This window comes from Aspergillus affinis (assembly GCF_023601865.1).
Source record: "Aspergillus affinis strain CMG 70 chromosome Unknown NODE_30_length_300691_cov_86_450199, whole genome shotgun sequence".
Taxonomy (NCBI): Eukaryota; Fungi; Ascomycota; class Eurotiomycetes; order Eurotiales; family Aspergillaceae; genus Aspergillus; species Aspergillus affinis.
Genome location: NW_026515811.1, coordinates 263081 through 288247, shown reverse-complemented (window position 1 = coordinate 288247; position 25167 = coordinate 263081). Strand labels below are relative to the sequence as shown.

At 50.7% G+C, this 25167-nt stretch overlaps 3 protein-coding genes across 3 annotated transcripts; 1 reads left to right on the top strand and 2 right to left on the bottom strand.

The window, feature by feature from the left end:
* Positions 1 to 164: 164 nt before the first annotated feature.
* Positions 165 to 2441, bottom strand: KD926_006120 (putative diaminopropionate ammonia-lyase; the record flags this gene model as incomplete). The annotated part of the gene is made up of 1 exon (XM_053099097.1): positions 165 to 2441. The coding sequence occupies one exon, from the start codon at positions 2439 to 2441 to the stop codon at positions 165 to 167; it is 2277 nt and encodes a 758-aa protein (XP_052957181.1).
* Positions 2442 to 3199: 758 nt separating this feature from the next.
* On the bottom strand, positions 3200 to 7150 carry KD926_006119 (uncharacterized protein; the record flags this gene model as incomplete). Its single annotated transcript, XM_053099096.1, has 7 exons — positions 3200 to 3269; positions 3325 to 4143; positions 4276 to 4593; positions 5369 to 5639; positions 5693 to 6198; positions 6258 to 6482; positions 7068 to 7150. The coding sequence occupies 7 exons, from the start codon at positions 7148 to 7150 to the stop codon at positions 3200 to 3202; spliced, it is 2292 nt and encodes a 763-aa protein (XP_052957180.1).
* Positions 7151 to 8133: 983 nt separating this feature from the next.
* KD926_006118 (putative importin beta-2 subunit) lies at positions 8134 to 11182 on the top strand (the record flags this gene model as incomplete). The annotated part of the gene is made up of 3 exons (XM_053099095.1): positions 8134 to 8235; positions 8411 to 11029; positions 11081 to 11182. The coding sequence occupies 3 exons, from the start codon at positions 8134 to 8136 to the stop codon at positions 11180 to 11182; spliced, it is 2823 nt and encodes a 940-aa protein (XP_052957179.1).
* Positions 11183 to 25167: the final 13985 nt, after the last annotated feature.

Genomic DNA, 25167 nt, shown 5'->3' with positions numbered 1-25167 from the left:
CTTGCATCTTTCGATCTTCCTGATGCCCTAGTAACAAGTCTATTTTCGTTGGTTGCTTTGTTTTTTGATGTTCATGTTCATGTTCATGGGCAGTCCGTGTCTTATTCAGTCATGCTACATATATACATCGCGTCATCTCAAACCATCTAACTCACCATCTCATCTCATTGACAAAATTCCCGAATAAACCGCGTATAAACCCCCTCCATCTGTCGTAGGCTCCCCACCTCCACCCACTCCTCCTTCCCATGCAACCCCTGACCCTTAGGTCCATACACGATGGACGGAACCCCAGCATCGGTCAAGAAGGCAGCATCACACCAGAACGAACCCGATACCAGCTTTGGAGATTCACCTAGCACCGAGCCTGCCCACTTGACGGCCTGTGTGACAAAGGGATGATCATTCGGCAACTTCTGCATCGGACGAGACATCGTGATGCGCGGTTCTGAGGACCGGAAACGGGGGTTCTCGTGACTGATCCCCTTCAAGAGTTGGGATAGGTCGTTGAGGATGGATTCTCCCGTTTGGGAGGGGACGGTTCGGAATTCGACCGTGATGGTGCATTTGGCTGGGTAGGAAGACGGTTCTTCGCCGCCTTGGATCAGTCCGCAGTGTAGGGAGGCTTGGCCTAGTGTGTCGTCGACAGGTAGCTGGCTCTGGTATTGCTCGAGAGCGCGCAGGAACCAGCCCGCGGAGAGGATGGCGTCTTCGCCGCTGGCGGGATCGGATCCGTGTGCGGCGACGCCAAGGATGTCGATCTCGACCCAGAGGAAGCCCTTATGTGCTGTGATGATCTCGCCCATGGTGGGTTCCATGATGACGGCGGCGTCGGCGCGCCAGCCTGCAGCGATAAGATCGCGCGTGCCTTGCGAGGCGTCTTCTTCGTCGGAGACGGCCGCGATGATCACGTCCCCGTGGGGAATTTCTCCGCTGGCTTTGATGCTAGATACTGAGGCCATGGCGGCTGCGAGACCGCCCTTCATGTCGAGACTGCCGCGGCCCAGCACGACGGGCTGGCCGTTTCGTTCACCTAACCCCCCGGAAAGAGGGTCCTTCTCGTAGGTGGAAAGACTGACGGTGTCGACGTGGCCGTTGAACATAAGAGATCTGCCGCCACCGGTGCCACGCAGGACACCCACAATCGATGGCCGTCCGGACACTGTTTCCAGTCGGTGATGCTCAATGTCGCGGTACGCGAACCACTCGGCCAGATAATCTGCGATACCCGTCTCGCCGACTCCGTCCGTCACGGACAGGGATGGGTTGGAGGAGTTGATCTGCGTGAGAGCCTGGGTGAGACCGACGGAATCATCCACCGAAAGGTCCCTCGGGATGGGATACGGTCGAGCTCCTTCGGTGCTCAGTAGAACCAGAACAGAGTCCTTTTTCAACAATGAACTGGCCTCTGGCACCTGACGCAACCGTCGCAACGCGGCCAGCGACGCACCACCGCACGGTCCCGCCGTCACCGAGCGCGCCGACAAATACTCCAGCGCGCAGTGCGTCTCAAACGACGAAACGGTGACCGAGGCATCCACACCGCGTTGCAAGTCCGGCCACGCGGTAGTCGACACTGTCCCGCAGTTCATGCCATTCATGATCGTCGCGGACGTCGTCACAGTGACTTCCCTCTCGGCTTTCAGACTCGCATACAGACAAGGCGCCGTGTCCGGCTCCACGGCCACCACCGAGATCGGCCCATCCTCGCGCTCTTTACAGTGCCTCGTCACCGCATGCGCCAGACTCCCAACACCCACGGGGGTAATCATCAGATCACATCGCAGCGCCTGGTCCGCCAACTGCTCATCCACCTCCGCCATCAACGTCGAATACCCCTCGACAATCCAAGCCGGGACATCCTCGTAGCCCTCGAACGCCGTGTCCTGCACCAGGACACCCCCAGGCGTGGCCTTCGCCGCAGAATCCGCCTCCATGACCGCCGCATCATAACACCCGTCCACAACCTGCACGGTCGCCCCTTCACTCGCAATCAACTCCCTCGTGCGTTCCGCCATACTGCTCGACACGAAGATGCTCGCTGGAATCCCCAACAGCTTCGCCATGAACGCAACCGCCCGACCATGATTCCCCTCTGTGGCCGCAAACACCGAGACTTCCTTCCCCGCCAACGCAACCTTCAACCCGCTCACCCCGACCGTCGGCTCGAGGCCCAGAACTTGCGCAATTGCGCGATAGCAGCCCCACGAGGCACCGAGGACTTTGAACGATGGGAGTCTGAACCGGTTGCTTTCGTCTTTGACGAAGACGGCGCGAACGCCGAGTTCCTGCGCCAGCGAGGGCAACGGGACTAGCGGGGAGGGCGCATAGTCAGGTAAAGACTTGTGGAATTCGCGCACGTCATGGGTTTGTCGGGACGCCTCATGGCGGCGCAGAGGGCCGGCCGCGGGGTTGATGTAGATCGGGCGACGGGCGGACATATTGCTGCTGGCTGTATCGGCCTCAAAGGGGGGGGGGATGATAATGTTGTTTAGAGGGGTAGGAGGCACAGGGAACTCAAGCGGGATATTTCTGGGTATTTGATAAGGGCAGAAGAGGCCGGTTATCAACTGGTTTCAACTACCAATCTCGTCGAGCCCTCCGAGGACATTCGGTGCGCCTTCCGACGACAGGGTGGGGACGGTGGATGTCGTGGGGGTTTAGTATTTTTTTATGCGAACCATTCATTTTGTCTTGGTTCTTCAGAGACGACTTTCAATAAGAGGGAATATTGAATATAAGCATTGGTCCGTTTTTGTCATCTTTTTCTTTGGATGTAATGAATATGTTGGGAGGGATATATCCATCTAGTCCGAGGGAATCTGGTAGACGTTCTAGGTGTGGGGCGGACACCGCAGTCATCAAGGATCATCACGAAATGAGCAATTTAGATGTCTGAGTCGAGTGTTCTGATTGTAGTGATGATGAGATGGGTGAGATGGATGTAGGAAGAAAGAGTCTTCCATGGTGTTGCAGACATAAAATGGCCATGGCTTGGCAGTTACACCTGAGGCATCTAGAAGGCCTACATGTACAGGATCAATCGATTCATCGCCACGGTTCTTTTTTAAGAGTCTATTTACAATAAGAAATAAAAGCAAATATAACAAGCTCCGTATTAGTTTTACTTTTGCCCACTACCCCGGGACCTTCAATCTACAACGTTTGATACTTCCCTACCACCCCAATTCACTATATATCACTCTCTCTCGGCCCGCAACTGGTCATAGTTGACCACTGACTCCAGCAGAGCCTGAGCTCCCAAAGCACTATCTCAAATTAGCAATCCCATCTGATACAAGACATCAACCAAGGAGAACTTACCAATCATCCTGACTACAATGCTCCTCCGGGTGATGACTGACTCCGTCGCGACACGGCACAAAGATCATCGCCGTGGGACAATGCCGACTCGTATACACGCTATCATGTCCAGCACCGCTGACCATATTCATCCACTGCTGCGGTCCGACCAGCGCGTCAGCAGCTTTCTGGATCGCCCGGGTGCAGTCACTATCGAACTGCACGGCCGCTGAATCCGTGTCCAGCTTCCAGTCAAACGAGACGCCTTTACCATCCTGCGTCGCGATCTCATCGAACGCCTCGAGACACCCCCTCTGCACGGCCTCAACCACACTGTCCTGCGGATGACGAATATCCAAGGTGAAGTCAACCTGCGACGCAACCGTGTTCGTGGATGCATTCGCCGGCGTCTTGATCACCCCCGTAGACGCCAACGCGCCATGTCTCTGCGCCACCGCATTCGACGCAGCGATCATCTTCGACGCCGCGAGCAGCGGATCCTTCCGCGCGCTGAGCGGTGTCGTCCCCGTGTGCGCGTCCCGCCCGTGCACCGTGACCGAAAGCCACCGGTACCCTTGGGCCCCCTGGACGACGCCTAGCGAGCGCCCGGTCTCGAGCAGAATCGGACCCTGTTCGATGTGCAGCTCAAAGTGCGCTCCTAGCGGCACGCCAGTCGGCGAGCAGGCCGCGTCCCCAAGCCAGCCGGTTCGCTCCAGTTCGGACCGCAGCGCCACGGCCGGGTTGTGAATGTCGCGCAGATCCCAGGCCGCTTGAATGGGGATGCCGCCGGCCCAGACGCCAGAGGAGCACATGGACTTAGGAAATCGGGCGCCTTCTTCGCTGTTCATCACATTCACTGGTTAGCATCTACACTTCACCACCCATACAATTGTACATATCTATCCAGTTCATACCTGGACCAATAGACCAGACAATCCAGCAAGAAAAGAAAAAAGAGAAAAGGGGACATACTTCGTCCAATTGACCAACCCAACATCAAACTCCGTATCATACCCACTCTCATTCATCGTCCTCAAAACCTCCAACGCAGCTATCACACCCAAGATCCCATCATACCGACCTCCTCGGGGCTGAGTATCCAAATGACTGCCCATGGCCGTCATCGGAGCCTGCGAACGACGTCGACCTGTCCGTCGCGCAAACATGTTGCCCATCTGATCGACGACGAGAGTGCAGTCTAGCTTTTTGACCTCGTCGGCTAGCCAGCGACGGACTTGCGCGTCGGGGTCAGTGAGCGTGAGGCGCGCCATGCCGGTTTCTTCACGTGTTCTGGACATGTAATTAGTATCTTAGGACTAGACTGGGGAATATGGGGAATATTTTGCAGGGATAAGGAAGGGCAAGGGAACGAACTCGCCGTAGCGATGGGCAGATCCCCATTCGCAAGTTTCGTGAAGTGTATCCCATAGTCGGGGCGAGTTGATGGAGAGGCCGGAAGGGGTGGATGCGGATTTGGTGGGCGTGGATAATTGTCTCGTCGAGTGAGAAGAGAGGGCGCGGTGAGCGCGTCGTGCGAAATGCATTCTCTCTCTCTCTCTCTATGTCAATTGAATTGAAGAATTAGTCCGAGTCTGAGTCCGAGAATTCCGTGTGGTTAAAGGCTCGAAGGAGTGTAAAGAATGCGCATTTATAGCTGTCTGGAACCGACGCCTTCTCGAGACAGAAATTATGGAGACAGTCGAATCCTATCAGGGATGGACCTAGGTCCGGTCCCTTCTGGGATCGTATGAGCGGGCAGGAATTGTGAAGGGTTATGTAGGAGTGGATGGACGCGGTGGTGGAGAGGGCGGAAGTCCAGCGCCTTCCGACGACATGCGGTGAAGTCGCAAAGTTATACTCCCTTGACCCTTCAAGAACGCCGGGAGGCATCCGGCGAACTCCTGATTTTCTGTCGCAGTGCGATTAAACATTCCACTACTCCTTACGCGATCACTATTTCCTGACCCACCCAAACATCTCTGAATTAAATAAAAGCTAATACTATACAGTACATTGGTCGAAGTTAAGCATTAATTACTAAGTGAGTTAAATCAGGTCGCCTTACCGGGTCTTCTTGGCTTCCATTTCGTAGCAGCGGTCGTCTTCGCCTTCGACTTCCTTGACGAGTCTTTCCATTTCCTGGATCTGTTTTTCGATCTGGTCCTTCTTCAGCCGTTCCTCGCGGTCAAAGAGTTCGGGGTTCGGCTTCCGGTATCCGCCGAGGCGATCCCACAGGGTGGTGAACTGGCCGTAGTTGTAGTTGAAGTAATAATGGTGGATGGTATGGCACGCGGACCCATTGACCACCGGCGAGTTCAAGGCATACTCTCCGTCATCTACTCTGATCAGCACAAACTGGACAAGACATGGGGAGCGAAGAGTTACTCACGAATCATGACGGTCCAAATCGTCACAAAGACAAACAAGGCTAAGTAGGCAACCTTCTGAAGGGGAAACATGAAGGGGTACAGATGATACGGGAAACTCTGACTGAACCCATCCACCGGGTGAAAGGCATAGCTGGCGAACGGCGTCGACACGATCCATTTGTGATGCGCCTTGTGCAGGTGCTTGTAAACCCACGGGTGATGCAGGCCGCGGTGGATAAAGTAGATACCGCAGTCCGTGAAGGCGATGAAAAGCGGGTACTGCAGATAGGTATAGAGCGCAAAGGGACCTTCCTCGGGGAAGTCATAGAGTTTGGTGTACCCTCGCACCTCGGCCACGAAGCACAGCGCGGTCAGGACGGCCATGCCGGGCATCGATAGCATGGCTTGTTTGATCTCGAGACGGATCTGGTTGCGGAGGAACTTCGGGTGCTTCATGGCGCGTTTGTCGTATACGAGGTAGAATGATAGGGTTGCGCTGATGAAGTATAGAACGGTTCCAAAGCCCCTATTCCAAAGTTTCCATCAGTCGCGATGTTTTGCAGAATCCGAAAGGTTAATGCGTACCATGCAATGAGAAACAAACTCAGCCCCTGCCGCAGGATATTCTCCCTCGGCCAACTGCTTTGAACGGCCCATTGGGATGGAGTGATCTCGACATAGCGGTTAATGTTCTGATTCAGATTGTCCCATTCGGTGCCGTTGGCGAGAGACGGATGCTCGAAGAATTTGGGAGTAGGTCGAGGGAGAATGGTCGCGTAAAACCGGTCAAACACCAGGTGTCGAGTACATCTAGAAGCACGTCCATGGTGTAATCATTCCCAGGACTCAATGAGTGGGCAGGTTGGGAAAGAGGCGAATGTGAAAAGAAAACGGCGATGAAGAAAAGAGAAAGCAGCAGCGACACGTGAGACCGGAAAGGCACGTTCCGCCGTCCACCAACGAGGAATGATGCATGGTTTGATTCATTGTCAGTCTGGTCAGCCATTAATTAGCAGAGACGTCGTAGTCCATTCGCGTTGACTATCAAGCATCGCCATTTGATGGCTCCACCAGGGACTGACTACTTTAGTGTCACAATCAGGCTGCCAGTGGATCCTCGGATGTTAACTTAACGGCTCCGAATGGTGCGTTTCTGTTTATTAATCTCCTGCATTCTGTTGCGCGTCCTTGATCGTTCGATCATCATCAAAGATGTTAGCTGGTCTCAGGGTCTTTAGTATTCCTCTTTGCGCTCAGGATAGGGGTCAATGGTGCAGTATTCAACGACCGAGTGGGGTTGACTGATTGGAATTGTAGATGGTAACCAGAAAGGAGATAGGAGATATATTCTGCGTGGATAGGCAGACAGGTCCTTTCTACTATCCGACGACTAACAAGTTCGCGAGTAGAACTAAAACCATCAACACGCAGAACTTATGGAGGACTCTCCAACCGTCGAGGGGTCTTTTTCCGGTCATCGATGCCTGAATCTCGACACCTGAGGCCACATAAGACATCAAGCAGGCGCACGTGACCTTCTCTCCTTCAGTTTCTGCTCTTTTGCAGAGCAAGAGTAAGACAGGCTCGCTTCTAGACGATCACCAGTACTCGAAAGCACCCTTGAGACCTGGAGAGGACAGGTTGAGAGAAAAATGGTCTCATCTCAAAGACGAGCATATAGGGCAGCGTCACTCTGAGAAGTGATAACGCAACCAGCCGAAATCTCTGACCGTTCAGACCGAATTGAGAGCGACCACCAGCATAAGCTGTCTGTCTTCTTCTGTGTCTGTTGTTACTCCGCATCTACTCTGTCTCTGTAGCACCGTCGGGCGTCTTGTAGTAAGTGTAAAGCGGCAAGGGCGATAAAGCGGCGAGTGGCCGGGGGTATTGGTATTTGGTATTGATTGGTATTACCCTCAGGGACTGCAGAGATGCACCAGAAAGGGTCCAGGGAGAAGACGGGATGGGATGCATGAACGAGATGGAAGTTAGGAGGAGAGACTCTATTGAAACGGCCTTTTTCTATCTCCTTATTCAGAGTTCCTGTTGGGTTTGTCTCCTTCTTTCTCTTCTGCTCTTCCTGTTCGTATTGAGGAATACCGTACGGAACGGCGACCCTAGAACACTCGTTTTCCTTTCCTTTTCTTTGCCTGTCAGCCACCTTGGTTCTTCCATTCTTTTCTTCGGTTCTTCCATTTCTGTTCTCTTTGGTTTGAAAAGAGCTCCTACGTTTGATTTTCTCTGATCATATTTCGTGGTGGGTGAACTCTTCCCAGCACCCCGACAGAGGAAGACCGACGGACAGACCCAAGGACCGACCCAAGGCCCAAGGAAAAGAAAGAAACGGCGGGGTTTCTTGAGCGAGGCAAATCCACACACTCTCGCCCCCCCTCGGCGCTTTTCCTCTTCGCACCAACCCGTCCGCCGTTGTTCGCCCTTCTCCTGTCTTTGCGCCTACACCATGGACTGGCACCCTCAAGATGAGCCATTGAGGCAGCTGGCCTGCTGTCTTCGTGACTCCTTAAACCCCTACAATCGCAATGCTCAAAAAGAGGCCGAACAGGTGCGTTGTCCCCCCTCCGCTCGCCCGAGTTGCTCCTCTGCTTCTGATCCTCTCGACCCTCTCTGTCCTCCCTCCTACCCTGGACATCGGGCAACGAACTGTCGGACCGGGTTTCCTATAATCTCCTAGTCAAGAGGACCGCATCCAGATTCTAACTGCTCCCTCCCACCGACAGATGCTAGTACAAGCAACCTCCTCGCCCGACTATGTCAACTACATCACCTATCTGTTCAGCACGCCGCAGGCCCCCTCCGTGGTGGGTTTCGACGATGAGACCTGGAACATGGTTCGTTTCGCCGCCGCCATGAACCTGAAGACGAAGATCCGCGTGGCCTACAACACCGTCGCCCAACCGTGTCTGTCGTACATTCGGTCGGCCACCCTGGCCGGTCTCCGCGACGAGAACTTCCAGGTGCGGAACTCGGCCGGAAGCATCATCACAGAGCTGGTCCAGCAAGCGGGTCTGCTGGCGTGGCCCGAAGTCCTCCACGAGCTCCTGGGCCTCGTGGACAACTCGTCGAGGGACACCCCGCCCCTGGCGCAGGAGGCCGCCATGTCGGCCCTCGCCAAGGTCTGCGAGGACAACCGGAAGGTCCTCGAGCGCGACTATCAGGGCCAGTGTCCGCTCGATGTGATCATTCCCAAGCTGCTGGAGTTCACCTCGAACCAGAGCGCCAACGTGCGCGCCACGGCCCTCAAAACCATCCACATCTTCCTCCCCCACCGCCCCCAGGCCTTGGTGGCCTCGATGGACCTGTTCCTGTCGCAGCTGTTCCAACTGTCCAACGATTCGAATACCGATGTCCGCCGCACCGTCTGCCTGACCTTCGCCCAACTCGTGGATTTCGCCCCCGAGAAGCTCGTGCCGCACATGGAAGGCCTGGTCAACTACATCATCCTGCAACAAAGCAACCGGGAAGATCCTGAGCTCGCCCTCGACGCCGCCGAGTTCTGGCTCGTGGCGGGAGAGCAGATCAAGCTGCAGCAATCGTTGGCCCCACACATGTCCAAGATCGTCCCCGTACTGCTTCAGAGTATGGTCTACGACGAGGACGACGCCATTCGCTTGGCCGGGGAAGGAGACGATGCCGAGGTGGAGGACCGCGCCGAGGACCTGCGGCCACAATTTGCCAAATCCAAGGGGTCGCGCCTGGACTCGTCGAAGCCCGACGGACAGGCCAACGGCGATGCGCCCGTCGAGAACGATGACGACGACGACCTCAGCGAGGGGGAAATCGAGGATTCCGAATTCGGCGACGATCCGGAGGACGAATGGACGTTGCGCAAGTGCTCCGCGGCCGCGCTGGACGTCTTCTCCAACGTCTACCACCATCCGATCTTCGAGATCATCCTGCCCTATCTGATGGAAACCCTGCGCCACGAGCAGTGGCCCCAGCGCGAGGCCGCCGTCCTCACTTTGGGCGCCGTCGCCGACGGGTGCATGGATGCCGTCACCCCCCACCTGCCCGAACTCGTCCCCTATCTCATCTCGCTCCTCAACGACCAGCAACCGGTGGTCCGACAGATCACTTGCTGGTGCTTGGGTCGGTACTCCGAGTGGGCCTCGCATCTGGGCAGCCCCACGGAGCGTGCCAACTTCTTCGAGCCGATGATGGAGGGCATCCTGCGTCGCATGCTGGACAACAACAAGAAGGTTCAGGAGGCGGCAGCCTCCGCGTTCGCCAGTCTCGAGGAGAAATCCGACGCCAACCTGGTGCCCTACTGCGAGCCCATTCTGCGCCAGTTCGTGCAGTGCTTCGGCAAGTACAAGGACCGCAACATGTACATTCTGTACGACTGCGTCCAGACCCTGGCCGAGTGCGTGATGGGCGAACTGGCGAAGCCCAACCTGGTGGACATTCTCATGCCCTCACTGATCGACCGCTACAACAAGGTTTCCGACCAGTCCCGCGAGCTGTTCCCCCTGCTCGAGTGTCTGGGGTACATCGCCGCGGCGTACGGCGACGCGTTCGCCCCCTTTGCGCCCCCGCTTTTCCAGCGGTGCACCAAGATCATCTTCGAGAACCTGCAGGAATACGTCGCCTCCGTCAACAACCAGGGCATCGACGAGCCCGACAAGGATTTCCTGGTCACCAGTCTGGACCTGCTGAGCGCAATTATCCAGGCCATCGACCCCCAGAAGAGCGGCGAGCTGGTGGCTAACTCGCAACCCCGCTTCTTCGATCTGCTCTGCTTCTGTATGGAGGACCCGAACTACGAAGTCCGCCAGTCGTCGTACGCTCTCTTGGGCGACTGTGCCATCAACATCTACCCTCAACTCGAATCCTTCATTCCCAGCATCCTGCCCACCCTGATCAAGCAGCTTGACTTGGACCTGATCCGGGACGACGAGCGGTACACCGGGTTCAGCGTGCTGAACAATGCATGCTGGTCGTGCGGAGAGATCGCAGTCAACTCGGTCAACGAGAAGGCCTCGCTATCCCCGTACCTGGATAAGCTCTACCAGGGGTTGGTCGTTATTCTCAACAACGAAGAGATCATCGACTCGGTCAATGAGAACGCCGCGATGGCTTTGGGCCGCCTGGGCATGTGCTGCTCCGATCAGCTGGCTCCGCGCCTGGGCGAGTACGCCAGCGTGTTCCTGAAGTCGATGGGCAAGATCGATTTCACCCGGGAGAAAGCCTCGGCCTTTTTGGGTTTCAACCAGGTGGTCATGAAGAACCCCCAGGCGATGGAATCCAGCTTGGGTGATTATTTCCAGGCCATTGCCTCGTTCCCGAGCAAGTCGCTCAACACCGAGGACTACCGTGACATTCAGAGCTCATTCCAGCAGGTAAGTTTATATCGCCCTCTGCATGCAAGACTCGTGCTAACTGTGGACTAGGTGCTGCAAGGCTACAGAAACATGATACCCAACTTCGATTCTTTCCTCTCGCAACTCCCGCCCAACGTTGCTCAGAAACTCCGTTCTGTATACCAGGTTTAGATCTATATCCGGCATTTGTTAAGTGGTTTGTGATGACAAAATCCATGGCGAAAGGCGCATTAAAAATTGTTTTTCTTTTTTTATTCTTTCCCTTTCACTTCACCCAATATCCGTATCCGTATCTCATATTCAAACATCAAACCTACCTTTCACCCCCTTTTACCCATCTTGGCCATCTTTTTTTAACTCTATTGGATGGAAAATGAAGTGACCACTTAACGAATCTCTTGATTTTATTTGTTTTTCATCATGGCGTGTTTTCTTTCTTCTTCCTGAAATTCATTCTGTTGATGCGGATTTGATTTCCTTCTGGCACGATTGATTGCATAGAGCGAAGGTCCGCGGGTTCGCAGGTCCCGGTGATTGTTTTTACCTGGTTTGGTACGATGTGGAATGGAATGTAGGAAGACAGCACCCGCATCCCAGGAGGGACTTGATTCCTTCCATATCATCCACACACAAGAGGAGGAAATGGGTCCAAGTACAGGTACAAAGAGAAGGGACAAATGAAGCGATGCATAACGATGCATAATGGATTGTCTGTTTGTTTGTTTTTTTTTCTGTCTTTCTTTTCTTTTCTTTTATTATTTTATGATGGAACGAGTATGCATCTTGTACCATTTGGTAGATAGACTTAAGTAGTTAAAATCATATAGTTAGTTTAGATAGATTATTATCGTGTTGAGAGAGGAAGTGATCATGCAAGCTTCCTTATTTTCTTCTATTTCTTTTTTATCTTTTGGGGATGTTCCTCTTTCATTCTACTGTATACCTACTGCTGTTTAGTATAGACAGACAGCTATCCAGCTATCCAGCTAATCAACAAACACGAACAAAAAACACAGCTGTAGCCAGTTAGCCAGCCAGCCAGCCCCCGAATCCCCCTTTCTTATGCATACTACCACCACCACCACCTACCTACCTGCCAACCAACTTACTACATGCATACACGAATTCAGCTAAAGAAAGAAGAAAAGGGGGAGAGGGGACGGAAAGCTTGACGAACAAACATACAGACTGGCCCCATCCATCCGTCTGGGATATTTGCATGCAGGCCGGCAGGCAGGTAGGCAGGTGGCTACCTACCTGACACCTCGTGGCTAATAAGTAATCCATCGATTCATCCATTCTATTCTATTTTTAATTCTAGTTGGAGTCTGTAACAGTTGAATCAGCTAGTTAATCTCTCTACGTGTCAATCTCGGACATGTTCAATCATAGAGCGAGCCAGCGAGCAGTTGATCGTTTAATCAAAGTACGAATATAACTACCTAAATTTCCAAACTAAACAAAGTAAGTACATACAGTAAGTAAGTACCTCATCTTTCTCTTATCATCTACCCCTTGACCAAACCGGAAATAATCGCGACATTCCTTCATCTAACTAACAAAAATCCCAGTCAAACCGAATTCGATCGAATTCGCAAAATGCCACTCATCTAGGACTCCCATCTAGCTAGGACTAGGAAGGAAGGAGACAAGGAAACAAAACAAAACAGATGGGACTCTTCACGAAAGCAGCCTAAAAAAAGATGAAACAAGTGATCTGATGTTTACAGGGTTTGAAGCAGTTAGTTGGCATGTAACTAGGGAGGTAGTATACCGTAGACTGCAGTAGTATGCGTGTGTTTCTTTCTTGGCCTAGCTAACTAACTAACTAGCACTACTCCGTACTAACTACTAACTAACTAGCAGAGATACAGTAGACAGACAGACAGCTTACTTACCGGGCTTTCTGCTTACTCTCTAGAAGAAAAAGAAGCGGTTGAGAAGGACTAGCCTACCTAGCTAACTAACTCCCTAACTAGCTAAACTACCTAGGCTAGTTAGTTTATTAGTAGTTATCCGTCCGTCCGTCCGTCCGTACGTAATAATACCCCCCCAGTCAGTCAGCACTTAGCAGTCGAGTCAAAAATAAAGGGGGTTAGTTAGGTTAGTTAGGTCAATCAGGCCAGGGAGGACCGAATCTGATTGAAAAGTGTAAATAGAGTAACCAACTCACTACTAACGATGATTTCATTCAGCCTTGTTGACTTCCTTTTCCGGTGGTGGGTGCTTGCTGACTGCGTTTGGTTAGGTTGATTCGATGTTTCTGTCTCCGGTGTATTTTCTCTTTTGATCTGTCTGTCGTCATGTCATATACAAAAATCCTGATATGGTTAGCTGATGGCTGCTTTTGCTGGGTTGGATGGAGAGTGAGCGAGAGTGGCACATAATGGATGATGAACCAGCAACTAACTCTATCTATCTAGTAGTAGATAAGTATGACGAGACATAGCGGGAAGAGAGGGGAAAGGCAACAGGCATATTTATTGCTTTTATAGATGATTTGATATTGTAGAGAGAGGAGGGGGAAAGGAAGACAAAAAAACAAAGTAAAAAAGGTAAACAAAAAAGGAAGGGAAGCAAAAAATGGGTTGCTCCCTGTGGGAATCGAACCCACGACTTCGGCTAGTCACAATTCATGGGGAATCCTGCAGTAGGAAGTACACCATAAGAGCCACGCCATAACCCCTAGGCCAAGGGAGCACTTTGTGCATGTGGCAATCCGTTTTGTCTAATATTTGGAAGCCCTCCGTTGGGTGGGAATCATCGACGCATCATCATCGTCCATTCTCATCCACACACCATCCACGGACCGGACGGTGGATTTTGTCGGTGTAACCATTGCGTTATTTTAAGTTGCCTGTGGTTTATGTCATTTTATGCCTGTTTATTTTTTTTTATTCTTACTCTGTGAATTCAATTTTATGACCATCATCACTCTGTGCCGACTGTAATACTTCACTCTCTCGTCAATCCACTTCCCCATACCACCTCGTTCGTATCCTCGAAGATCATAGCCGGGCCGGGCCGTTCGTTCTCCATGTTGGTACGAAGTACCGGGGGTAAGAATTTGAACTCAAGAATATCACGTGCCCATAGTCTACTGATGTTTCTCCAAACTATATAGTCGCTAGTGAACCCAATATATAGAGAATTCTAAATACAAGACATAATATATAGCCTCGTGCCTCAGACTATGACAGAGGTTACCAGAGTCTCTAGACCGGGGCTGGTTGCTTCGTGTCCATCTTGCCCAGCTCAGCTCCCATACGAGAGGCCTAATGACTATGTACTGTTATATCCTCCAATCTTCAATATACTTACCACGTAGCGCGCTTTGAGATTAATTCCATGATGGAGACTGGAACTTTGAAACATCTCGAGCCATTTATAAAGAAGAGAAGGGCACGAAGTCGGCAGTTCTAGATTGCGTATACAAAACTAGTGAAATATCCTTCGCTCATGCTCCCAAATAGGCAAATGTAATCACTCATTATTGATCTACTAAAGGTAAAGAGTCTCACATACATCGATGACGACGAAAGCATAGTAAAAGGACAAGTATGGCATCTTACTGCCCAAAGAACCTAGGGGCTGTATCTCTAAATATAGCCAGCCATCTAGATCTCCAAATACCGAAGACCAAGCCCACTCCATCACGCAATAATGAGTAGATCCCACCGAGACAGACCTCAAAAAAAATCACACCTTTCATCCATTTTGGCTGTCCAGCTGTCCAGCTCTCCACTATTGGGGATCTTTCCAAACGGAAGACTCGATAGCTCCTCCCAGCCAACTCAAAGTATCCCCCAAGACCGAGGATCACCAGAGACACAGCAAGAAAGCAAAAGAAACCCCAGACCCCAGCAATCCCCGAGACAAAAAGCCAACAAAACTTCAGGTCCCCATCGGGCCTCACCTCTCATTTATTGATTCATAAGACGATAGATTGCTGTCAAGTACGTATCAATCAAGTCTCACTCGGATTCGAGATGATCAGCTAGCTAGACTAACATGTCTTATATAGAGACGAGACCCAATAAAACCCAAGTGATTTCTCGCACCCGAACACATTCAATTCTTGTTGGGACGACTCGTTCGTTCACCGAGTCTGGCAATCTGGTAATCTGGTAATCTGGTAATCTGACTTTACTCTGAGGTCCCCGAAACAGAGACTCGGGGAGGTGTTGAGGAGAAGCCATTGATGAACTGTCAATTTCAGTATCTCAGACTAGATAGCTAGCTAACTACTCAGACCTGTCCTCTCTAGGCCAGCAAGTCTTGAATAGCCTAGACACGCACACGCTCCCCGAGACTACACAGTAGATTAATCAATCAATCAATCAATCGCCCCGACTAACTACTCATTCGCTCCACCTCAAACTCCACAGGCCATGAATCTTCATCCTTCGAGAACAATACTATGCACAACCATCAATATTAAATACACATAGGAGTATTTATGCTATCAGAAACCAAGAACCCAGCCAAGACACGAAGGATGACTCGGTCAAAAATCGAATCACCTCCGTGCTAGTAGCCTAATTTCCTAAACGGACCTCCTCTCCCCTGAACAAGACTAGCATGACAGACTAATGTAGCCTTGTGCTCAACTTAACGTACTCCGTAGCACTGTACTCCGTGCATTTGCCGAGTTGATTCCGTAGATCTAGATTACGGTCTCGAGTCTTGCGTCGACTCTTGTCTCGGAAGATAAGATTGCGCGAGGGTCGATTACTCTCTATGTGAAGCTGATGGCGAGAGCGAGATACGTCAGATTCGAATACTCGTTGTTGAATGTGCTTAGGGAATACATTGCTACATTGTATATTCCATGCACGACGCACTCCAGAGCACTGAACACTCCCTAGGCAAACAGCTGGCACATACTGTACTGTACTCAGTAGAATAGAGCAGAACACACTAAACCCAAGCATCAAGCAAGTCACCTGAGGAACAAAAAAAAAAAAAAAACAAGAAAAGGAAGAAAGTATCCAATCAAACCCTCCCCACCGATCGGAGACAGGAGCCAGAAACGCGTCCGAAGGACGTGCACCGGGGGCCAGAAGTCAAAGACATCGTCAATCGGGAAGTATTGAGTAAAGCGTGACTTGGCGGAAGTGGAGACCGGAAACTACTGAGGCTCCGAGGGGTAGGGACCCGGGATTAACTGATGATTGATTGATTGACATTCTCCATCTTTTTTACAGTTTTCATTTCTTTTCAGTTTTCATTGTTATACTATGCACGTAGACTGTGGAAATCATTCATCGACTCCGTAGTCCGTACGGGGGATATTACTGTCCAGACCCCAGACTTCAGATTTCAGCCAGCTCAGACATCCTCGTCCCATGGCACAAAAGGGAGGGGAACTGATCGCGGTAATGGCTGGTACGAACTAGTGGGAAATAGGTTTAGAACGGTAAGATCCGCGCCCGACTCCGACTCCGTAGGACCCGAGGAAAATCGCAGAAACGAGCGAGTGAGAAAAAGGCAATTAATGCGGTCTGGTAAAGTTTAAAAAAGGTAAGGTGTGGACTGCGGCCTGCCACCGCCAGACTGTGCTTTCGGCGGAGACAATGGAGAAACCTAGTCTACCGTCCTACCACTGACCAGTGATCAGGCATAGATCGCCGTCTCTATTTTTGTAGAGTTGATGCTGTCCAAAGTTTACCTGGTTTTTGGTTATTGGGATCGGCCGCGCCGCGATTGAAATAGATTTGCCGGGGGCAAGTCTAGATGGGGAGGGGGGGGGAGCGAGAAAGTAACAAGGAATACAACCAGGATAGAGACACTGGAAGCTACCTACTCCGTACGGTGTAGAAAGACAACAAAAATACCGGCGGTCATATCCTACAGGTAAGAGAAACCATGACGCAGACCAGAAGTAGTCAGCATCTTCCATGTAGCTTACCTCATATGGACCAAAGTGGTAACTACCACTGAGGTCCTGATAGGGTCTGCAACGAATAACATGAACACTAACTAGTACCGAACGGTAGTATTGCACACCTTTCCGGGTTCCCTCAGGTAAGCTACCTACGCGACTAGTGCTTCACCCATCTAGAGGGAATCCATCCCAGACCGAAAGAGTCATCTTCCCTTACACCGTACGCACCGCACGTCAGACAGTCAGCAACGAAGTCAAGGCGGGCAGACCGCGTGCATCAACTGTCTCCGGAGTACATTCTAGTTCCACTTCCACACACCGATAGCTTAATCGTTACGCTAAAAGGACCGGCCGGGATGAAAATTTTCTAATCCATCCAGGCCGAGAAATGTCCTAGCGGAAGCCGCCATTGGTTTTAGTGGTGGCAGTTCAAGGCAAAGAAAGTGGACAGGGAACGCAGGAGGGCTAAATTGAGCAGGTTGTGACTTGTGAGTCACCGCAAACCCACTAACTATAGCTCCATCATCAAGGTTGATTGGGTTCTGACATGCCTTGATGATGGAGGATGGCGGATTTGTTTGGCATGCTTCTTCTTCTGCTTTCTTCCAGGGGGTGGTTTGACAAGGCGATTCATCCTCCGCCCACATGGTTTTGAAACCGACAGGGATTGATGGTCTTGTGTGAGAGCAAGATCTGACCGTCTGGAAAGGGGGGTTGAATTAATCTATTCCAACAGCCCTGGAGGGCTATCGAGGGAACCAATTAAGGTTGGTACGAACAGGAAACTGAAAGCAGTGCAATCCCAGAAAAAGGACAAGCGGTGACCCCATCCGGACGGGCGACCAGCGCTAACCGGATTCAGGGCCATCTCGCGAGAAGGCTCTTAGCGAAGGGGAACCGTGCAGGGATAGTCAGGCTGTCTTCCAATTGGCCTGGGGGCGTTGTGATCGTGCAGATTGGCCGCTATCGAATGCGGAGAGTGGCCGGCCCCGAATGATTGGGTGCCGTCGGGTATCTCCGCTGCTACTGGATGGGGTTAGCCACCGGGGTCAGTCTAGGTCAGACTAGCCTCTGGGTTGCTCAGAAATAAAATAAAATAAAATTGACACAAAGAAAAAGAATAAAAAAAAGGCTGACAGCCTAAGGCATCGCTGCCACCCATGGTTGCCATACACTTTATTTGGCCTGTCGGCTTCAGCTCCCAGGCCGTAGAAAGCTGTTTCTGACTTTATTGGTTTCATCAAAGAAAAGAAAATGATATCGTCCGGTCCAGACTCTTTGCATCTGGTCATCTACACAGTGCTGTCAGTCTGTCAGTCTGTCAGTCAGATCTCGTTGGCAACGAAGAACAACAAATGCCTGGGCAGGCAAACACTTCGGTGCGTGCTAAGTTTCGGCGATATTGGATATGATCATCATGATACCAGCCAAGCCTCTAAAGACCGCCCGACCCTCGAGCTACGGAGGGTAACTAACTAGGCTCCCTAGCCTTCCTTTCGTCACATGGCAGCCTTCATGATCATACTGACATAGGAGGAGACTAAGGAATTAGGCAGCGCAGGGGTGCGTTGCTCAATCCTTCTCGCCGATTTTTTCGGAGGGTCTAAATTAATTAATCCGTTTCTCTAATCCCAGCTTGGGATGATGATGCGCTCCCCAGAAAACGTGGCATGAGGCTTTTGTGCAACAACGCATGCAGATTTCTCGCCGTGCTGATGCAGGTTGAAGGGGGGCCTGGCAAGTGGAAGCTGCTGTCAGACTCCAGGCCATCAGGCCATGAGGCCATGCAGGCAGGTTCAGACACGCCGACACACAGACACAGACACGGACACAAAGACAGAGACAGAGAGCCACGGACATTACACAATCTGATCTTGTCTCCCCTTCATTGTCCTCTGTATCTTTCTCACCGAGGGGCTGGCCATGTCCATGCAGTATTTGTTTTGATGAATTTGACAGGCTTCCTGCGACCATGGATCCGACCCGTAGCCCCGGATAGATAACGATAAATAGTAGCTAGTTCTGAATCTGAACCTCTGACACTGTCTTGATTAGCCCCTTGGAGAATGTAGACAGGATTTTGGGACGCTGGGGACGGCGAGTGGGTTGATTACTCTTCTAGGTGGTTGTACACTTACCTAAAGCGGCAACCGGGTATTCGTCAAAAGTTCTGATCGTCTCGGTAGTCCAATCAATGCGTGGCGGGGCAAGACGTGGTGGAGTGGCGGTTCCCTATTTTTTACTCTTTTTTTTTTTTTTATCTGTATATTTTATTCTTTTACTTTCCCTTAGTGCAATCCACCTCACATGGCGGTCATCATCATGGCCTGTCATCCCTGCTAGGGCCGATGCTCTCGTCCCCTCCTTCCACCCCCTTTTCCCCCTTAATTATGATCACCGTTGGTACTTTGGATTAAAGTATGTACATACCTTAGATCGTCTGCTACCCTACATACTGCGTAGCGCCGTAGGTAGTAGTGCTACACTCTACCTGTTACCGACCGAACCATCCCCAGCACCCTTTCCTGCTGAAACTCCCCCAAAAAAATACAACACCGACGCAACACTTCCTCCATTCGATCAAAATTAGCGAAGTCTGACATGACGATGGGGGACGTCGCCGATAAGGATGGTCAGTTTTATCCAGCCGACTGGAAATGTGTAACGCCGGCTGAAACTTGTGCCACCGCCGTCTTCAATTCCCTGTTTGGTCGATTCTCGAGGGTTGACACTCCCCGGCCGGGACAATCATCCTCCCGACCCAAGCAAGAGTCTTCCATAATCCTGTCCATTCCCTCAATCTGGCTTCGATTTTTTTTTTTTTTTCTAGCGGTGGTTTCACATCATGCAGCCTATTTTCTCTCTTCCTGTTTTCCCTACCCAATACCCCTGTCTGGCTGGCTGAAAACCAACCTCGGCAATCAGTAAATAAAACAAATAAATAAATGGGTGAAAAAGGAGGCGGTCGATTGTTGACGATTCCAATCTGGCGGTGCCAGGCCTTGTCAGTTCTAATTCTAATTCAAACACTCTTGTGTCTGTCTGACTTTCTGTAGGGCTTGAGAGGTGTCGCCCCACCGTGGACGACTTCCCTCAGCCGCAACCAATTCCTCAAAAAGGAGGACGAGAGAAAGAAGATAAATATAAAATAGAATACAAATAAAAAGCCAAGAATCTTCGGGGATAACAGGATCAACGTGATTCAACGTCTCTGTCATCCTCGCTCGGTGTTTGTTTGATTCGATCCTAAGATCCTCCGTAGTGTATGGACACAGGTAGAGAATCCCGAGGCTATGTATGTATCTGTCAACCCGTATCTATCGATTGCTTCTTCTCATTTGAAGACTAGCGAGTTTACACTTTTCCAGCCTCCTCCTAAGAAACCTTGCTTGGTATATCTCAATCTCAATCTAAATCTAAATAACCAAGTACCTAACTAGATACTCCATGACTGCATGCTCTTTAATCAATCATGTAGTTATACGTGTGTGTGTGTGTGTGTGTGTGTGTGTAGCCAACCCCAACTAAAACTGGAGAGTAATCAGTTTCTTTTGACACTCCCCTCTTCTAGGTAATTGCAATCACTTTGGGCACCGTCATGTCTTGCCTTAGGGGCGCAAAAGTCAGGCTACCTACCTAGACAGGTCTTCTTTGTCGCCTTCCCCCGCATGGCGGTAATGTTTATTGTATGTGACGTACGGTACTTCGCCCAGCCGCGTTACACAAGCAAGCCCCGGAATTCTATTTTGAAGACTACCGATGAGACATGGCGAACAGGGTACAGGGATAAGTTAGTGCATTATTTGCCTCTCTTTAATCTCGTTTTCCCTTTTCCGGGAGGATGGATAAAGAAGTAACTCAATGAGGAATAGATACCTAGCAAACTGATGCCCGTCTATCGCTTAAGTCAGGTTAACGACAAGACAAGAATATGAGTATTGAGGGTTAGACCGGGGATCGAGGACTCGCTTGTTTTGTCCGCTTTCGGTTTAAGGCCATCATCGGGCTAAGATAAGGTACGTCAGGAGTAGAATACTATTCTGTTCTGGACGTAGTATGAAGGACAGTCAGTTAGTTACTGTAGTAGTGTACCTTAGTAGCACATTCCATGCTTTAACTTGGTTAGTCCTGTCTGGGGTGTTTTTCTTCCTTGTCCTATCCATTCTAAATGGGGGTTGAATGGGTCGGAGAAAAAAAAAATAATAATCAAAGGGCACGAAAATGTAAAGCTGAAGGATCAAACAAGGCTACTGATCCCTCCTGGATCTAGTTTCTCTAGCTACAGATTTACTCCGTAGTTTACTTGACCATAAGACAAGAAAATCCCAGTCCGTCTGCATCTACCTACTCCGTACCTACCTTCCTACTTTAGTCTCGTCGGGTAAAAACGGCGCACGAGCGAAAAGAAAACAAATTGACATAGCCAAGGGCTAGCAAGATTTCCTTTCCCGCCCGACCGACCCAAAAAGAGGACACCAGAAGAGAAAGAGAAAGAGAGAGAGACTGGCTTCAATCAACGAAGCATGTACTGAATACACAGTACCCGTACAGAGTAGGGAAGGACAAGAAAAACAGGGTCCATCCCAGCACATCAATAAGGTTGTTACATGACCATGAGGTGGCCCCCCTTAGTGCAGTTTCATAACAAATTCCGGTGGATTTTCAAGTCCATCGGACCGACGGACAGAGGATTGAGTTGATTAGATACAGGACGTGAGATTGGGTTGGTGGATGGGAGATTTGGCGTTTTCTCTTCGTTCCTTTTTTTCTTTCTTTCTTTTTTTTTTTTTTTTTTTTGTCCACCCCTCACGGAGTGGGAAGTCTGCCTTGCAAGGCAACCTTGCCTTGGTGGAAGCTTTATCGCGTTTACTCGGGGTATGACCGTACGGACTTTCTACGGAGTCTGAAGGGGGGAGAAAAGGAAAGAAAAGCAATGGGCTGAGTGGCTGAGTGCGAAAGGCCACGCGAGAGAAACGGCAAACCCGCGAGGTGGTCCAAGCAAGGGGGGACTGGAACTCACTACTCCGTAGAGGGAGAGAGGGACTGAGAATGTACAGACGCAATCCATGCAAGAATATCACCTATGCTCGCCTCTCTCTCTCTTTCCCCTTGTCCATATCCATGTCGACTTTCTAAATATGTAGTGAATCCCCCTAGATCGTACAGTAGCGAGACGATAGTTCCGCCAAGAAACCCCGTAGGAACCCTGCTCCGAGATAAGTCGTGCATGGGCGCAAGTTTCATCGATCCTCGTTCAATATAACTCCAACCGGTCATAGGGCGATATGCTCTCCCCTCTTCTTTTTTCTTTGCTAATTGCTTCCCTGTGAATCTCACTAAAGAAGACTAGACTGGGTGCTAGACTGCTAGCCAGATAGCGGGCCCCTCCTCTAGGACAGGGACGGGGCGAAGGATGGACTGGACCTTACTTTAGGGGTTAGTTAGACGATCACCGTGAGCGGGAAAAGGGAAGATCGGTTGATTTCATGGATTGCCTTCCCCCGGCCACTAGTATCCGTTTTAGGAAGTAAACCTGCAGGTTTGGAACAGTACTTGGTTAGTGTTGGTTAGTTAATGGCCGCAAATTAGTCATGGGGGAGATGGATTGACGGACCTCCGACCTCCGTGGGACCGGGACCGGGTCGAAGAACCATAGTGGATTGGATCTAAAATCCTTCTGATATTGGCTAGAAAACAAGGCTTACTCGGGATAATTAGGAGATATCATGAGCGAAGATAGTTGCAGTTGACGTGGAATAGCAAGTACGCCCATGAGAGACTCCTCTACAGTAAAATCGCCCATGCAGAGAGCCATGCAGGGCTACTGGGGTACATACATACTACGTACATCCGCCATACACGGCGAACTCCGTGAGGGACCACAGATAGTGCCGAACGGAGAAACAGCACCGACCCGGGCTGTCCACTGTCCACTGTGTGTCATTGCAAATCGTAACTCCCTAGCGGCATTCAGGAACCATAGGACTGAATCCCGCCGTTGGCTTGGTTTCTTGGAGCAAATCTGCTCACATTTCCCCACCCAGCCTTATCCCCAACAGGCAGGTTCTCGGCTCGTCCCCGTCGCCCGTCAGTCAACGACAGTCGTCCGTCTTTTTGGGTCAAACTCAAGCTAAGCAGAGCTATGGTTAAGGATTCCGCTGCCACCACCGACTTGGCGGGGAACGTGACCTTTTGGAATTTCGGAGTTAATGGATATGGTTTGGAGGGCTGAGAGGAACATGGAATAACATTATGATGGTCCCCGAGGGTCGGTGATAGTGGGGAGACGGGTTTAGTCGTGACAGCTGCGCCCTCTGCGAGACGATGGATGACATGGATGATCCGGTGAGTAACGGCAGTCATCACTAATCAGCGACATGTCAAGCTAGGTGAGAATGCAATCACCAGAGCATCGAATAAAAGGAAAAGCCGAGATCTGCGAAAGTTCCAGCATCTCTGGTAGAGAGCGAGGCTTAGACGGTCTCCTCAAACCTTGCCCAGAAAAGAAATAAAAAATTAAATAAAAATAAATATGGGATGAGACGGATTCTGGTGGGGTTCCCACACCGTCGGTGTGGATTGATCATCTTTCCCGGCGATGGGATTCTTTGCGATGAAGGAAGGAATAATAAGGAATGAATGGGGGAATCAAATTGAATTTTAGGATTAATCCCCTTCCCCAGTCCAGGGCCAAGAGGAAATGAAAATGAAATAAAAGATAAAATAAAAAAAGATGGCCTGGTCCCTTGGGTCTGGCAGTCTGCGCTCCCCGTCAAATTAGACTCCGCTTTTTGCAAGTCCACGGTCCAAGCATCCTTGGGTGGCCAGTAGGAAGGTCGTGCAGGGGACGAAAAGGGTGAGGGATGGGTGGTGGTGGTGCTGCCATGTGGCCCAGCATTCTTCTGAGGGTCTGGGATGACCCCGGTCCAGCTGAGTCGATGGGGGGTACGGGGGGTCATGCCAGACCGGACCAGACCCAGACCTTTCCCCCTTGGGTTATTGGAGAAGTACTTCCATCTAGGGTCTTGCGCTAAGCTGTCAAATAAATATGAGGAATAAAGAAAACGATTAATTCAAGTTCGAAATAAAATAAAATAAAATAATCGTCTTCCACAGTACACCACACGGGTGAAAAGAGGCTCAACTATTCAAGATCCTCCGTTCTCTCTCGCTCTAGTCCACTGTTAATTAACACTCTTGTTATGGTTCTCCTCCCTCTCTCTTTCTCCCTCTCTCGTCCTCATCTGCTCTCTCTTTTCCCTGTGCTTGCGGTCCCCTTCCCCACCGTGCATCCCATGCTAGGGCTTCTCTAGTCTCTTGTCGACTTCTCTGACCTGTATCCTTTTCTTTTTCCTCTCCTCCCCTCGGCCATAGATTCAGATCTTGTACTCCGTACAGTACATTGTCTCTAGTCGATCAGGGTCTGACCGGCTTGTCTCGTGGCGCTCGAACATATTGCCCCAGAGATTGACGACTAGTATTTTATTTGATCCTAGTCGATTTTCCTTCATTTCACTTTCTTATTTTTAATTTCTTTTCTTTTCCTTTTTTTTTTTTTTTTTTTCTTCTCTTTTTTATTTTTGGGCCCGGGTTTTAGGACCATTGTTCTACTTGTTCCCCTAACTTGGATGATCTGATATCGTCATTCTATTTGATTTATTTTTATTGCCTCCCGCCCATTGTTTCTTTTTCCTGGGAATATTTCTGGTTGTAATTTCCCCCCCAAAAAATCCATCCTTCAGCTGAGAGGAAAAACGCGCCAGTGGCTGCATGCATTCTTACCGGACTGCTGGTCCTGCACCCTCTTATACTCGTCCACCTCCTCCGGTTCCTGCCTGATTGCTCCTGTCGACCCTCGAACTAAAATTTATCCCCCGACCTACTTTACTCCAGTCCCTTACCGTTTTCTCGTATTCTCCACGTGCATCCGTTCTTCATCTCCTGGCTCGTCTTTCTCCACCTTGGGGCTGCGGCTCGAGGTTATTTTTGGATTCTGCATTGGCTGGGGCTTTCTGACTTGCCTATATACTCCTCCTCCATTCCTCGACTGTCCCCCTCCATCTTCTTGATCCTTACCTCCCACTCCCCACAACGCCTGGCATTATTCCGACTGTTGTCAAGCCTGCCCGTTGCTCCTGTCTATATATTGCTCGAGTGTTCTTATCTGATATCTTCTCTACTTTCTCCACCTCACACCTTGGCTGCTGTAGGTAGCCTCCACTCTTCTATACTCATCTTCGTCCTTCGGTCCTCCACCTTTTCACATCAG